At 39.8% G+C, this 15,696-nt stretch overlaps 1 protein-coding gene across 3 annotated transcripts in view; it reads right to left on the bottom strand.

Moving 5' to 3' along the window:
- Positions 1-15,696, bottom strand: part of MAML1 (mastermind like transcriptional coactivator 1) — a 42,187-nt gene that overhangs the window by 23,420 nt on the left and 3,071 nt on the right. The window contains exon 2 of one of the 3 annotated variants that reach the window (XM_023537719.1): positions 15,630-15,689. In XM_023537719.1, the coding sequence (XP_023393487.1) occupies positions 15,630-15,689 (60 nt within the window). Of the gene's footprint in view, positions 1-15,629 lie in introns of all 3 variants that reach the window. The other 2 variants (XM_011371969.2, XM_023537720.1) reach the window with 2 other exon arrangements.

The raw sequence follows: 15,696 nt of genomic DNA, 5'->3' as shown, positions 1-15,696 counted from the left end.
TAGGAGGGTGAGCGAAGCTTCATCTGTATTTGCAGCCACTCCCCCAGCTCCACCTCAGATCCTCAGGCATTACAATCTCTTAGGGGCACCAGTTCCTGGTGCAAAACAGGTTGGGGACCGCTGTCCTAAACCAATAAGAGCTACCATTTACTAAGCACCTCTTCAGAGAAACTCTGCAAAGCAGGTGCTGTTGTTAGCACCATTTCACAAGAAAGGAAACATAGGCTTGGGGAGGGCAGAGTGAAGAGGAAGAGGATCAGCAAGAAACTCACAAGCATGTGTACGTGCGTACTTGTATGTAGTGAACATGGGAGTGATAGATGCTCACATCTTCACAATCCTTGAAGGCACAGCAGAAAACCCTGGGGGGCATAAGCTGCAAACATCTATCTGCCATACTACAGGCTGGTACAGTACACAGAAAACACATAAATTCTTGACTCTCCACTTACACAGGCTGCATGCATGTGCTCACACTGTAATACAGAACCCAACTGCTGACATGGATTCTAAGCTTTTTCTAATAAAAACATTTAGGACAGAAGTGTAGAAAGGTTATACTCTCTTGACGTGAAATGGACAACCTGCAGGGAAACTATCAAGGGACCAGTGCAACATTAACCGTGCCCCTTGGGCAAGGCCCCGAAGGGACTTGCGGCTCAAGACCTCTGCAGACTTGGAGCTGGGGATTAGCTCCCCACCTCGTGCCCCCGCCACTCCTCAGCTGCATTGCCAAAAGTCACCAATGAGGCCCAAGGCCTATGGCCCATGTGACTAAATACTTCCTAGCAATCCTTACCCTGCAGGGGCTCTCCCAAACCGGCTCAGAAAATGGAATCTCAAAAATCAGAAACTCGTGATTCATCCCTACCTCCTCCTCCTCCCCAAACTCTCAATCAATCAAATGCTGTTCATTTTACCATACTAATATCTCTGGAATCTAGCCTTCTCCTGTGTTCCCACATTGCCACTTTCTAGCTCCTCCTACCCATTTCATGCTGAGACCAATAAAATAGCCTTTTACTGGTCTCTCTGCTGCCACCTGTGTTCACCCCCAATCCACTCCACGCCACTGCAAAGATTACCTAAGGCACAAATTTACTCATGGTTCACCATGATTTAAATCCTTTAACTGGCTCTCCACTGTACATAAAAAAATCAAGTGCAGGCTCCTTGCCGTGATACTTGCGAAGATTCATTCTGTGCATCAATTTGACTGGGCCATAGGATGCTGATATTGGGTCAAACACTATTCTGGGTGTGTGTGAGGGTGCTTCTGGAGGAAATTCACATTTAAGTCAGCAGATAGAGTAAAACAGATTGCCCTGCCTATATGGATGGGCCTCTTCCAGTCAACTAGGGGCCTGAACAGAACCAAAAGGCTGATAAGAGGAAACTCCTCCTGCCTGACTGCTTTGAGTTTGAATCATTGGCTCTTCTTGAGTCTCAAACCTGCCAACATTTGGCCTAGAACCATGTCATCGGCTCTCCTGGGTCTCCAGTTTCCCAACTGCAGATCTTGGGGACCTGCCAGACTCCCATCACTGCACGAGCCAATTCATTAAAATCGATCAATCTCTCTCTCTATCTCTATCTCTATGTCTCTTGCTGGTTCTGTTTCTCTGGAGAACCCTGACTAGTACAGTATACAAAGCTTTTAGGATATGACATGTTTATATCTCCAGGCTTATTGCTCAACCCATCTTTTTCATATTATATTTTTTCTTTGCAATTAAAACTTTTTTGGTGTGAAAGGTATCATACATATATAACAGTGTAAAAAGTAATAATAAAATGAATGCTATGTACTAACTGCTCAGGGTAAGAAACAATAGTACCAGCACTTTAGAATTCTGGCGCTCAGTGTGGTCCCAGAACCAGTAGAACGAGCATCACCTAGAAGGCTAAAATTGCTGATTCTCAGCCTCCCCACCTGCCTTAAAGTCTGCAGTTTAACAAGCTGTAGAGGTGATTCATCTACACATTAACTCTGAGGAGCCCCCCCTTAGAAGCTCTTGCATGCCCTCTTCAGCCTCCCATACAACAAATATCCTAACTCTTGTGTTAACAGCTTTTATTTATAGCTCTACCATTCTCTTGTAATCTTTCCCCAAACAATAAACTGCCTAATCTTGAATGTGGAGAGTGAGCACACACCAACCAGGCAAGGGGAAGGCAGCATGGCCCCCGCTGGGTGGAACTGAACTGAAGTCGTGGTCTGGCTTCCACTTCTCTAGGAGGTGATGAGGCCCCTTCTGGAGAAGTTGTGAGCAAAGTCAAGAGGGAGTCTTGGGAAATAGGGCTCCACAGCTGGGACTCCTGGCAAGACTGCAGTGTGGTCCAGGCAGTGGACGTGCAGCAGAAGGGCAGGCAGACTGAGTGGGCTGCTCTATATGCCCTATTCCTGAGCTCACTGTGGCCCACCGCCAGCTCTTAGAGACAACTGAGAACTTCTGTGAGTGACATGCATGTCCTCATGAGAATCTGGGCCAAATTCTCCTGGGCGTTCTGTGCTCAAGTTAAGAAGATGACCTGATGGAAATGGGGGACTTAGTGGTAAGTCTGTCTCTGCAATAACACTGCTGTGGTATGGCTCAGCTGCCTCCAAGTCTAGTGCAAGGCTGTCATCCTGGGATCACTTTCACCATTTGCCAAGGGATCCCTTGTCATCACCTTGTGTTGGGTCTCCTGCTTCCTGTCTCTTATGTCTGACTTTCTTGAGTTAGTCTTTCAATTTTGGTGTATTTCTTGCAGTAGCTTCTTGAGAAAGGGTATATGGCAGTCAAAAACTTTTAAACCTTTAACCTCTGAAAATAACTATTCTATACTAGTTCTTATTGTATATTTCGCCTAGGTATAGAATTCTAGGTTTGTAATAATTTTCCTTCAGAATTTTGAAGGTATTGTACTACACTCTTCTTGCTTACCATGTTGCTGCTGTGAGGTCCAAAGATATATCTGATTCTTGATATGTAACCTAGTATGCACCCCCAGAAGCTTGTAGAATCTTTTAAACCTAATGACAGAAATTTTATAACTGGACTGAGTCTATCTTTTTCTCCAGCTGTGCCTTTTTAATCTGGCAACTCATGCCTTTCAGTTCTCAAATTATTTCATTAATTATTTCCTCCGTTTTCTTCCTATATTTCTATTATTCAGATGTTGGACCTCCTACACTGGTCTTCGAATTTTCTATTTTCCATTTGTTTTGTGGTTTGTTTTTTTTTTACTTTTTGGGAAAAATTACTTAATTTTATACGTATACTTCCCACATAATTTCCTATTTTAAAAATATTTCCAAGATTTTGCTTTCTGAATTTTAAAAAACTTTTGTTCCATAAATATACTATATCCTCTTATCTCTCTCATTAACATCTCATTGGCTAAAGCAAGTCCTAAGTGCAAGCACCAAATCAAGGAACGGGGAAGTACACTCTGCCTGCTGTAAAGTTATGGCAAGGGTGTGGGTTTATAATGTGACCTAGAGAGTGAAGAATTGAGAGCAAACATTTAACCTACCCCACACAACTAAGGGACATGATATAGTCCCAACAATAACAGTGACTCAGAGGACGGAAGAAATGGCGTAGATGATAGAGGCTCTGTTCATCCCTCTGGCGACCAAATCAAAGTTGTGACAGAAACAAGGAGCAGCAACAAGGAAAAATCACCTGGGATCTAGAGGAACAAGTCATATAACTAGAGAAAAGTCCAAGAAAGCACCCTGCAACAGCAGAAGGCAGGACTGAGCGAGGACGCAGGGCTGCTGGTCCTGAGCGGCTGAGTAAGACGGAGGCTGCAGCAGGGCTGGCAGAAGCCTCTTAAAGGGGCCGTGTCTGTGAGCAAATTTTCGCGGTGACGGACATGCTCACTCTGAGCACCAGTGCCGATTCAGCAGCACGCGGGGGGTACCAGGGACTTACAAGGAGACACTGTCGGAGTGAGGGCCAAGGCTAGACTCATTCTGTACAGAAGTGCAGGTAGTATCCATTGTTCCCTGTTGAGCCTTCCTCCCTCCCAGTGCACGGACACAGCACCGCCATAGCCGTCACACTGAATAACAGAGATCACTCCGCCCAGAGGATTTCCTGAAACCCCATTTCCTCCAGCTCGCAGCTCTTACCAAGCCACATCCTGGTATAGCCTCAGTGAGTCAGGTGCTCCTTGATGAGCAGCACCTAGACTCACTCTGGTGGCACCTGGCCTCAGTTTCTGGTATCGCTTTTTAAGGCAGCTGTAAGCACAGCATATGAGGATTGCTTGATGATTCTTAACACGTGGCCCTGGAGGGGTAGAGGCATGGGCTAAATCTGGCCTGCAGTTGAACCCCTCGCAGGACTGTGCCACTGAACACCTATTTCACAAATCCACACTAGTAAGACCTGGAAACTTAGGAGCTTTGCTTAGTACAGAGACACAGAAAGGCAGCCAAAATGGAAAGACAAAGAAGCAGAAACCATATGAGAGAACAGAACAGAGATCCAGATATAATGGAGTCAGTAATCTAACTGATGCAGATCTAACTGGTTATAAAGATGCTCAATGAACTTTTGGGAAGTGTAGATGAATTCGGTGAGAACTTCAATAAAGAGATAAAAATGGAAATTATAAAAGGGAACCAGTCTGAAATGAAGAACACATTATGAGATGAGAAGTATATTAAATGGAATAAACAAAGGAATAAACAAAGTGAATAAAGAAGAGGATCAAATGCCCTATCTAGAGGACAGGAAAGCCAATCAGGACATCCAACCAGAATAGCAAGAAAAAAGATGCCAAGACTATAAAAATAATTTAAGGAGGATATGAGACATTATTAAGGGTCAAAATATCTGTCTGACTGGCGTAACTGAAAAAAATCAAGATGTTGAACAGCTGTTTGAAGAAACAGTGATGGAAAACTTCCCTAACCTGGTGAAGGAAATGGACATAAAACCCCAGGAAGTTCAGAGAATTCCAAAAATCAGGGATCCAAAGAGGCCCACACCAAGACACATCATAATTAAAATGCTAAAGGTTAAATACAAAGAAAGTATATTAAAAGCAGCAAGAGAAAAACGGGTAATTACTTATAAAGGAACATCCATAAGACTGGCAGCTGATTTTTCAAAAGAAACTATGCAGGACAGAAGGGCTTGGCAAAAAATATTCGACAGGATGAAGACCCAGGATCTACAACCAAGAGTAATTTATCCAGCAAAGCTATCATTTAGAGTTAAAAGACAGATAAAGAGCTTCCCAGACAAAAATAAGCTAAAAGAATTTATCACCACCAAGCCAGTATTACAGGAAATGTTGGAGGGACTTCTTTAAGAAGAAAAAACATGTATAAAAAACATGTATCAAAAACAGGAATAAAAAATGGTAACAACTACACTCCTATCAATAAGTACCTTAAATGGAAAAGAATTAAGTTCTCCAACCAAAAGGTATAGAGGTTGAAAGGATAAGAAAACAAGACCCCAACATATGAAAAGGAAGGGGATGGAAAAAGATATTGCTTTGATGGACCTAGAAGCTTTTTAAGTCAGACAGAGAAAAATAAACACTGTATAATTTCACTTTTATGTGGAATCTAAGGAATAAAAAGAACAAACTAATCAAATACAGATTCACAAATATAGTGGACAATTTGGTGATGGACAGAGGGGAGGGAATTTTGGAGGGATGGGAGAATGGGGGGTGAAGGGCTAAAAAAGTAGAAATTAGTAGCTGATGGGGAGCACGGCATAGAGAAAGCAGTTAGCATTAATATGTTGGCTAGGTGGAGAGTCAGGGGAGGCAGGGTGCAATTGGGGGCATCGTTTATAGATGTCTAACCAATGTACTGTATACTTGAAACTAAATTTAAAAAATAAAAAAAATAAATAAGAGTGACTCATTTTAGCAGGGATAAGGGATAAAAGTCAGGGGAGAGGTAGAAAAGAGGCAAGAAGATGTATAGTTAAAAAGTGCCCCAAGTAATTCTGATACATATGCCCCTCTGCCACAGAGAATGTCTTTCAGTGAAAATAACATATAAATCAGCAATTTGTTTCTAAGAAAACTTCCAAATTCTATAAAGTTCTTCCCCATGTATGATTTCATGTGCAGAAGCTAAATGCCATAGTGAAAAGACTAAGAGCTTTGGTACTTTTGTTTGAATTCTGGTCTTAGCACTGAGCTGGCAACCTTTGGCAAGTTAACCTATGAGTCTTAGTTTTCTAAAATTGGACAAAATAAAATATAACACATGAGACTGCTCTGACGACTCAATGACAATATATTTAGAGTCTGGTTTTTAAAAATTTTATTTTGACCTGACCAGCTAACTTACTTACATAAAGCAGACCTGACTAAATGCTGTGATCACAAGACAGGCACATCACTTAAAGTCATCCCCATGTATCCGCGGGGGATACATTCCAAGACTCCCAGTGGATGTTTGAAACCACTGAGAGTACCAAACCGTATATATACATTTTTCCCTACAAATACATACCTATGGTAAAGTTAATTTATAAATTAGGCATAGTAAATGATTAATAATAATAATAATAATAAAACAACAATTATAACAATACACTGTAATAAAAGTTATGGGAACATGGTATTTCTCTCTAAATATCTTATTGTACTGTACTCATCCTTCTTGTAATAATGTGAGATGACACAATTCCTACATGATGAGAGGAAGTGATGTGAATGAGGACAGGCATTAGGCTACTATTTACCATCAGAAAGAGGATGATCTGCTTTAGGGTGATTCTAGATCATCGAGCCATAAAGATGTCAATGGTTGGATTTTAATTTAAAATTTGTGAATTATTTTTGGAATTTTCCACTTAATATTTTTAGACTACAATTTACCATAGGTAACAGAAAGTGAAATGACGGTAACCAAAACGTGGATAAGGGGAGGACTGTTAAAAGAAGAGGCGGCTGAAGGCAGGACAAGAAGAGATAGCTGCCCCATTCCATGGTAGATCACCTCCAGCTAGCCCAGGGCTTCCTTAATGGAAAGGTCCTGATATCATTAGCCAATCAGCAACACTCAGAGACTTTGCTTTCCCAGTAAGGGAAGAGATGGTTTGTGATCTTCTGGCTTTAGAAGAACTGCCCTATTTTTCCTCCCATGAACCACAACCCTCAGAGCCTAGACTGTGCTAGACTGGGTTACCTACAGGTAAAATTTTTCACTTTGTTTACAATCTTTGGTCTCTCAGAAATTTTTTTCCCTTAACACCTTTTAAAGATGAGGAAGTCGGAGAGGAGAGAATAAGTATCATGCCTAAAGTCATACAATTACTTTAAGCCAAAACTGTCACTATATTCAGGTTTTTTGACTCCTGGTGCATAATTAGCTTCATCCCACCTGCATGTAAATATTGAACTATCTTCTTTTCCTGAGACATAGGGCCTGTAGTCTTTTTGTTATTGATTAGATGAACAGACTTTATTCATAACTATACAGCAATAAAGGTGTTATATAGCAATAGATACACACATATAAACTTCTTCCTTGTTTTGTATTTACGCAGAGAATCACAGATTGACTTTAAAATGACTTGTCTGTCTAATTTCATTGCCTTTATTAAGAAGCCCTTATAATTGCTAGAAAATTTTCAGAGAATGTGGTATTTACAATCATAGTTTTTTTCTTATAATTAATTTTTTTAAATGGTGGTCAAAAACCTCTATCATAAAATTTACCACCTTAACCTTTAAGTGTACAATAATGTTAACTATATGCACACTGTTCTGCAACAAATCTCTGGAATTTTTTAACCTTGCAAAACTGAAACTCTGTACCCATCGAATGATCACCCCCTTCCCCCTGCCTTCCAGTGCCTGTCAACTAGCATTATACTTTTTGTTTCTAAGAGTAACTATTTTAGATATCTCATGTAAATGTGATCATGAAGTACGTCTTTTTGCAACTGATTTTACTTAGCATAATATCCTCAAGGTTCTTCCATGTTTTGACATATAACACAATTTCCTTCCTTTTTAAGGGTGAATAATATTCCATTGTGTGTATACATATTTTCCTCATTCATTCATCTGTTGATGAAAATTTAGATTGTGTCTGTCTCTTGGCTATTGTGAACGAGGCTGCAACGAACATGGGAGTACAAATCTGGACCTACTGTCTTACCTCCATCAACTCCATTTTTGAATTGATCGTGGCCTAAAAACATGCAGCTTCTGACTCTGAATTCAGAGTTCCTTTCACAATATCATTAACATTCATTCAACATATGTTTGCTGACTGCCAAATACCTGACAGGTATGGTGCTAGACTCTTGGTCTTGCTCTTGGGTTGCTCATAGTCTCACAGAGAGCAGCAAACACACCAACTAAAGCTCAATGTGGTTTTTGACAGAGGTTAAGTACCTAGTCCAGCTCGAGGAGGGACTTGGGAAAGGGTCCTGAAGGGGATGACACATAAGCAGAGTTCTGAATGGTGAGGAGGTGGCAGACGTTATGAGACTAGGGAAGGGCATACATGTGAAGACACGAAGAGAAATTAGGTCATTTTGAAAGAACTGCACTCAAAGTACTCTTCTGGGGGATCTTGGGAGTATCATACAGGGGTGTCACTGTCATGGTTCCAGGAGCCACCTAGTAGCATGCTGCTCTACCAGGCCTGCTGAGGCCGCTTCAAAGGTGCACCCGTACTCGTCTCTTCAGCTCTCTGCTGTCTGCTCAGCAGAACAGTTCCCCATGGACCTCAAGGGCCTTGAGCACTTAAATTGCGTAAGTGTGGCCTGGGAGTTGGGATGCTTTGAATTCTGATACACCACAGAGCAGGCAGCAGGAGTGGTGATAACTTTCAATGAAGCACACCACATTTCCACCCTCGACTAATCAAAAAATGTATAGCTCTTTGAAGGACTGTTCCATGAAAGAGCAGAGAAAACATGGGTAAGAAACATGAAGGTAATGCCCTGTATCTGATAGGCAACAAGACTCATGACAAGGCTCCATGCTCTTGAACTCTCTCCTTTAGAATTCAGAAGTGCGGTGGCCATCATGGGGATGTATTATGTTTAGTTGAAAAATGAAGCCAAACTTTTTCTGACAGAAAGCTGAGTTTGATTTGCTGATTAATTTGACAGTGAAGACTGTCAGGCTATATGGCACATATTTTCCACACATAAACCAATATATAGCAGCGGCACTAAGGTTTTGATGAAAATATATCTAAAGCAGATAAAAGTATTTTATCAGTAACTACTTATTGGCAAAGATGTATTGAAATGAACAGTATTTTGATTTTCCCAATCAGTTTTGAGTATATTAGATTAAATAAGGTCCCTCTGTGGAAATAACAGATATAATCAATAATCAAGTGATAAGACTTGGTAAAGCCTTTGTGTTACATTTCTCATTAATTGAGAAAGTGAAAGGCTAATGACTTGATTAATCCTTTTAATCACATGGTTTCTAATTCTTTGCTTTCAATAAAATTGAAGGTGTACCTAATCAAGTTGTCAGTTAATCAGTAAATTAATTTTTGATAATATATCACCATGTGATTTTTAGCATACAACTCAAGTTCCAAAAAAAAACTTTGCTATAACTAAATTTCTTCCTTTATTTTATATTTACTTATGTGAAGGATTTATGGGGATTAAATTTATTTAAAAAACCAAAAATAGAATTGAGAATTATCATTTTGTCAACAAGTAATACCCATGTGAACAAACTGAAGAAGAGGAAGCCTCATCCATCTCATCAGGGAGGTATTTCTAATAAATGTATATTTTTTTGTTTAATAATTATTTACAAAAATTTATAATGCATTTGTTGTTTTTCATGTATGAATTACTGTAACTTACTGAAATAAGAAACATTTGTAACACATGGAACCTTATAAATGCTGTATATATTCTTCTTTTGAAAAATTAACTTTAAAAAGAGCAAAAATATGCATAGAGCTTTATGGTCAAAGTTAATTGAAAAGTTTTTAATTTCAATTTTGTTGTAAACAAATATGCTAGAGTTATCAAATAAAAAGATTTGCAAGCATACATTATGTTATAATAAAACTATGTGGGGCAAATATACAAGAAATGCCAAGTTCCAGGAAAGAAAGGAATGATTTAAAATTTCTGTCAAAGAAAAGCATTCTTTAAATGACTGATGAAAGCTTACTGTTAAGGTATTCAGATTCCACTGGCTACATTTTAAAAAGTGATGCAACCGTTTCATTTTTAAATGTTAATATTTATCATTCTCTGGAAGTTACATACCCTGAAACTATAAATAGCATTTTTTGCCTTTTTTCTTTTGAAAATAGCTAATTCATTTTAAATATATGTAGCACTTTATAAAACTCTGTTACATAGATTTCTTATTACATATATTTCACTTAAGAAATTGAGTTATGGTAGTTTAGTATACAATTGATCAACACAGTAAATGAATTATAATTTTTGATAAGCTTAAAAACTTAGGATAAAAAGCTTTAGATGTCAACATAAAAATGTGAAGGGGTTCACAATGTTTCAAAATTATTCAGTCCAAACACCCAGTATCAAATATATAGCTTTTTATGATTTGACTTCTACTTTTCCAGCCTTATCCTCCAGCCTCCAGCACTTTAAGCCCCAAATTCAAAGAACTACTCAATGTCACAATTTTGTGCTTTTGCTTAGTTTTCCACAGGGATCAAAATCCTACTAGATATCCCTTGATAACAGCTCAGTTCCCCATTCATATTAGCATATTAAAGGTTTGGAAATGTCCTAAGGAAACTGTTTAAGTTAGTTTAGCCCAGTGTTGTCTAAATTCGTTAGACTCCAGAACTCTTTTAATATAGCCCTTGTAATTAGTGTTCCATGGAACACACTTTAGGAAGAGCATCTGGCAAAATATTAAGACCCATTTAAAAAGCCAAATCTTTAAAGTTTTCCAAACTTTGCCCAGAAAAGTATCCCTTCCCCAATATTCCCACTGGCTCTGAAGCCCTCAACATGGCTTTGCAATGACCATTCACTACTACCTACATCCCATTAGGCTGCCGGCCATAGATCCTGCACCACAATTTCCGACTCCCAGCAGGTGCGCAATGTTGGCTTAACAAACGAGCAACCAGAAGCTAGAAGTGAAGGAAAGGAGTGGGCAATTCCCCGGTTTTTTACTCTGGATGACTGCACAAGGGAAAATACACCAAAGGAACATGATTGGCAGAAAAAAGAGAGAGTCCATTTTGGACCTGTGGAAAATCAAAGTGGAAATGTCCAGGAGACAGTTGGAGTGTGGATTTAAACCTTGGAGGAAAGATTTGAAGAAGCTGTAGATTTGGAGAATTTTATTATTACAGATAACAAATGAAGCTATGAAAGACTCAATGACATTACCCAGGAACAGACTAACAAAGTAGAGGATGTAGTTGCCTAGAGAACATTAATACTTAAAAAGTCTGCAAAGAAAGCTTCTCGAGCCAAAAAACTCGGAATTCCCCTCAACATTCCCCTGCATCTTGCCCCACTGCAACCCATCTAGTCCATCACCAAGCTGTTGCTTCTGACTTCAGGAGCTGTCCAGAATCTACCTCCTCCTCTTCACCTCCACAACTACCACCAGCTCCAGCCTACACCACTGTAAAAGCCGTAACTGCATCCCCTCTCGCCCACACCAATCCTATCCAGCACCAGAATGGCCTTGAAAAAATAAGTCAGATAGTATCATGTTTCTGCTTAAAATCATACTATTGCCTCCCACAACACTTGATCTGATCCTGGCTTACCCACCTCTCATACCAGCTGCCTACTGGTCACTCTGGCCAACTCTGTTCTTCATGCAAGCTCAGAAGGTTTCTGCCTCAGAGACTTTGTGCTGGTGGTTCTAAATGGAATGTTCTTTTCTGAGACTTTCAGCTGACTAATAACCAACCTCCTGTCATTCAAGCCAAACCTAAGACAAAATGTGTTATCTAAAGCTACTACTGTAAATCACTCAGCATCACACTACTCTTCTAATTTTTTTAGGATTTATTATAACAAAGTTATTTTTTAAATTATTGATCTCTTTTTAAAATTTTTTTAAATTATCGAGAGCAGTTTTAATTTGTCCTGTTCACTGCTGTACTTCTAGTGCCTAAAATACACTCTGGCCCACAGTAGGCACTCAAATATTTGTTGCACGAATTAATAAGGGAAAGCAGGAAGGAGACTAAGAAAAAAACCAGTCAGAGCTGGAAAGAAAATCAGAAGAGGGTGGAAGCTCAGAGAAGAGTCTTAAGAAGGAGGAAGTCAAGAAGAATGATGACTAAGAAGCCACTAAATTTGGCAATTCCATCTTTGGTGTCCTTTCAGGGGGCATCTTTGGGAAAGTAGAAGAGGTAGAAGGCAGATTACAATGGGCTACTGAGTAAATGGGAAGTTCAGTGGAAAGGGCAAAGGGAAGGAAGAAGAGGGAACACTATTTTGAGGGTGAGAAAAGACAAAAGAGAGTATTTGCTTGTGCTTTCAAGCTGAAGGGGAGGATGCAGTGGGAAAGGGGACACTGGAGATAAAAAAGAAACGAGGGTGCTAGGACAAAGTCCCAGATATTACAGGAAGAAAAGGGGTCCTAAGGCCACATTAGTCATCTTTCCTCTAAAACGATCCCACATTATTACAACACAATGTCTGTTTTACGTTCAGAAATATCTACTCCCTGGCAATAATTTGTTATTTGAATAATCCTTACAAAATTTTGGACCACAAAATCATTATAAAAAATTTACACCTCTTTCTTAACCCTTAGAAGGTACACACTGGGGTGTTTTGAGGTAGAGAGCCATGAGGTGTGCAGTGTCCTCTCACATGGTTCAGAGAACGAGTTTTAGAGAGGGGCAAAGGAGGAAAGGGGGAGAGAGGAGAGAAAAGTATGTATGCAAATGATAAAGCAAATGAGGTGACAATAGGTAGAATCTAAGTGAAGAGTATGCAGATGTTCTTTGTACTATTTGTGTAGCTTTTCTCTGAGTTTTAAATTATGTACAAATAAAAAGTTAAAAAGAGAGATTTTGTACACCAAAGCTAAGCAGGGAAGACAACTTCCACGAAACTGAAATTTTGGCATGCAACTGTCACATTTCTACATAGACTATCACAACTATTGAAGGAGTAAGCAGCAAAAGAGTAACATGCGGGACAGAGGGACAAGACATAAAACTTTACAGCATTTTACTAAAAAAAAATGTTCAAGCTATGTGAAAGACTATTTTAATTACAGAATGAACATTTGTAATAAGTGGGTAGATAATTCTCTATAATCTAGCATTCCTATTAAAAAGAAGTCAACCCTAACTGTCATTAGAAAACTACTATTTGGTTTTTTAAAGAGCACACACAGCATAAAAAAAACCTAATAATGTCATTCCTTGACAACTACATAGTCTGAAGCACTGCTTCTGATCCATCTTTAACAGAGTAAGCAGAGAGTGGTTAAGACTTTGCTGTGGTGGGATATCCTAAGAGAGGAAAAAACTTAAGGGTGAACTCTATTAGTAAATTTGATCCCTTTTCAGCTGCACAAATGGTTTGCTGATGGTAACTGTAGCTATGAGACAGCTGTTCAACAGTACCACAGAACATTTGGAAAAGAATAATATTCCTTCTGTAAGGAATATTAATTAGATCAAATATATATATAGAATTGTCAAAAATAACAGTCACTCTTACTGTGTGCAAAGCTGTGCTCTCTCTCGAAGCCAAAGTCCTTCAAAGGGAAGGACTCTCTTCCCTCTGAACTAAAGGAGCCACTAAAATGGAAAATGCCACTGTGGTCTTAGTGACACTGATCCTACAAGCCCATCCCAAGGCCAAAGAGCTCAACTAGATAGAATCACTCAAGAATGAAATGAAAAGGGGCCCTCTTCCTTGCAGGGAGAGAGAAGAGCATTTCCACTCTAAAGTTTAAACTCATGAAATTCACCGGTCAGAGTTTAATGTGATAAGACATCAACAAATCATGGCACATCTGATCAGGCTCTGACACCCAAAGGAATAACTGACAAGCTAGATTCAAGTTCTAACACTCAGAATTAATTTCTCTTCAAACAACATGCCAATTTCTCTCCAGTAATTCAGGACTAAAAATATCATATATGGTCTACACTCTAAATCTCTTTAAACAAACTGCATGTAGAACTAAGATTTTTACAAGCTTTCATTAATTACTGAAATTGGAATGACCACCCACTACTCTCTGAAAGTCCTTCCTTCAAACAAGCATTATTAGGAAAAGCATCATGAAGTTAAGCCATTTTGCTTTTTGAAAAGGTTAACGCACAGGAGGATAAATTACTGAATAAAAAAGTGCTATCAAGTTTAATATCAGTCACTCAACGAACACATGTTGCGGGCCCAAGATGTGTATGGAACTCTGAGCCAAACCCCTCCTTGCCTCCCAGGGCTTACAGTCTAGTTGGCAAGACAAGAACAAAGTAGTATATGACCATGTGCTAAAAATAAATAGCACGGACAATACATTTCCTAAATGTTTTGGCAAAGTTGAACCTGATGGCTATGGGCTACTGTGGTCAGAAACCAGCTTTCAAGAGGAAGATGAGCTGGATCCGAAGGATGGCAGGAGGGTCCTGCAGGCAGCCTTACCATTTGTGAAAATATTTTCACATCCCCAATCATTTCTTTTGAGTTTTATAAGAATCTGTAAAGATAAGAAGCTAAACATATTTGCAGTTTACAGATGAGAAAAGTGAGGACCAGAAGACTTGACTAGGTGATAAGCAATGAAATGTTCAGCAGCCCAGGAGAAAGTGGGAGAAAGTAATGAAAATTGTTCAACCAGAGAATAGCACCTGTGGAGGACACAGCATTCAGAGAGTAAAGTAGAGAGACCAAATGCCCAAAGACTAGTTCCGGAAGGGCACTGCAACAGCTCAGGTGACAGGTTATAAAGGCATGGATTTAAAATACAAAGAACAAATGAGTTTGGTAACACTTGTTTTAAACTATCAACAACAAAAAACTCTTATTCATGAGTTTAATAAGAGGAAAACTTCTAGCCAACAAATCTGAATAGCTACTGAGAACCCAAAGGGCATAATAATTTACCAGTAAACTCTCCAATATCATCAGAAATTTTAAATAGGCTTATAAATTAAAACTGGAATTGTCAACACCACTCTGGGATCACAAGTTCACCAACTGCAGGGCTGCCTAAACTTTTATGCAACTCAATGAACAGTACAATGCCTTTTACGAAGGTTTCCAAAGATTTTTGGATTTTTCCATTTAGAATATTTGACTTGGTCAACTGAAGGCCAACGTATTCCCATATATAAGCCCTGACCCAGCACAGAACAAGGACCCAATAAACATTTGCAGAATAAATGCAGCCACTACCACTCTAAAGCCAGTGTGTTCAAATTAAGCTCTCAATATTTCAGAATCAAGCCCGTAAGAAAAACCTTTCAACAGCAGTTCACCAGCCTTCCCAGCCTAGGCCTTAATGTAAAGTCTTCACGGTCATGTTTTTCGAGTAACGCCAGTGTCATTTCGCGCAGGTGACAACCGCTCAGACCCTGCCAGATTAACCTCCCCCAAGTCAGGCCCTAGGAGCTGCGGGCACTGGCCGCATCTCAGAGAGGCCCGGGCGGCGGCAGGGGCCGCTCCCCGTGCCCTACTCACCGCGACAGGGCGGCCGTGTTCGGGGCCGTCGGCGGCGTCGTGGCGCGGAGCCGGGGCGGGCGGAGGG

This window comes from Pteropus vampyrus, unplaced genomic scaffold (assembly GCF_000151845.1).
Source record: "Pteropus vampyrus isolate Shadow unplaced genomic scaffold, Pvam_2.0 Scaffold197, whole genome shotgun sequence".
Taxonomy (NCBI): Eukaryota; Metazoa; Chordata; class Mammalia; order Chiroptera; family Pteropodidae; genus Pteropus; species Pteropus vampyrus.
Note: the sequence above shows the minus strand (reverse complement) of the source record. Positions and strands in the feature narration are given on the sequence as shown.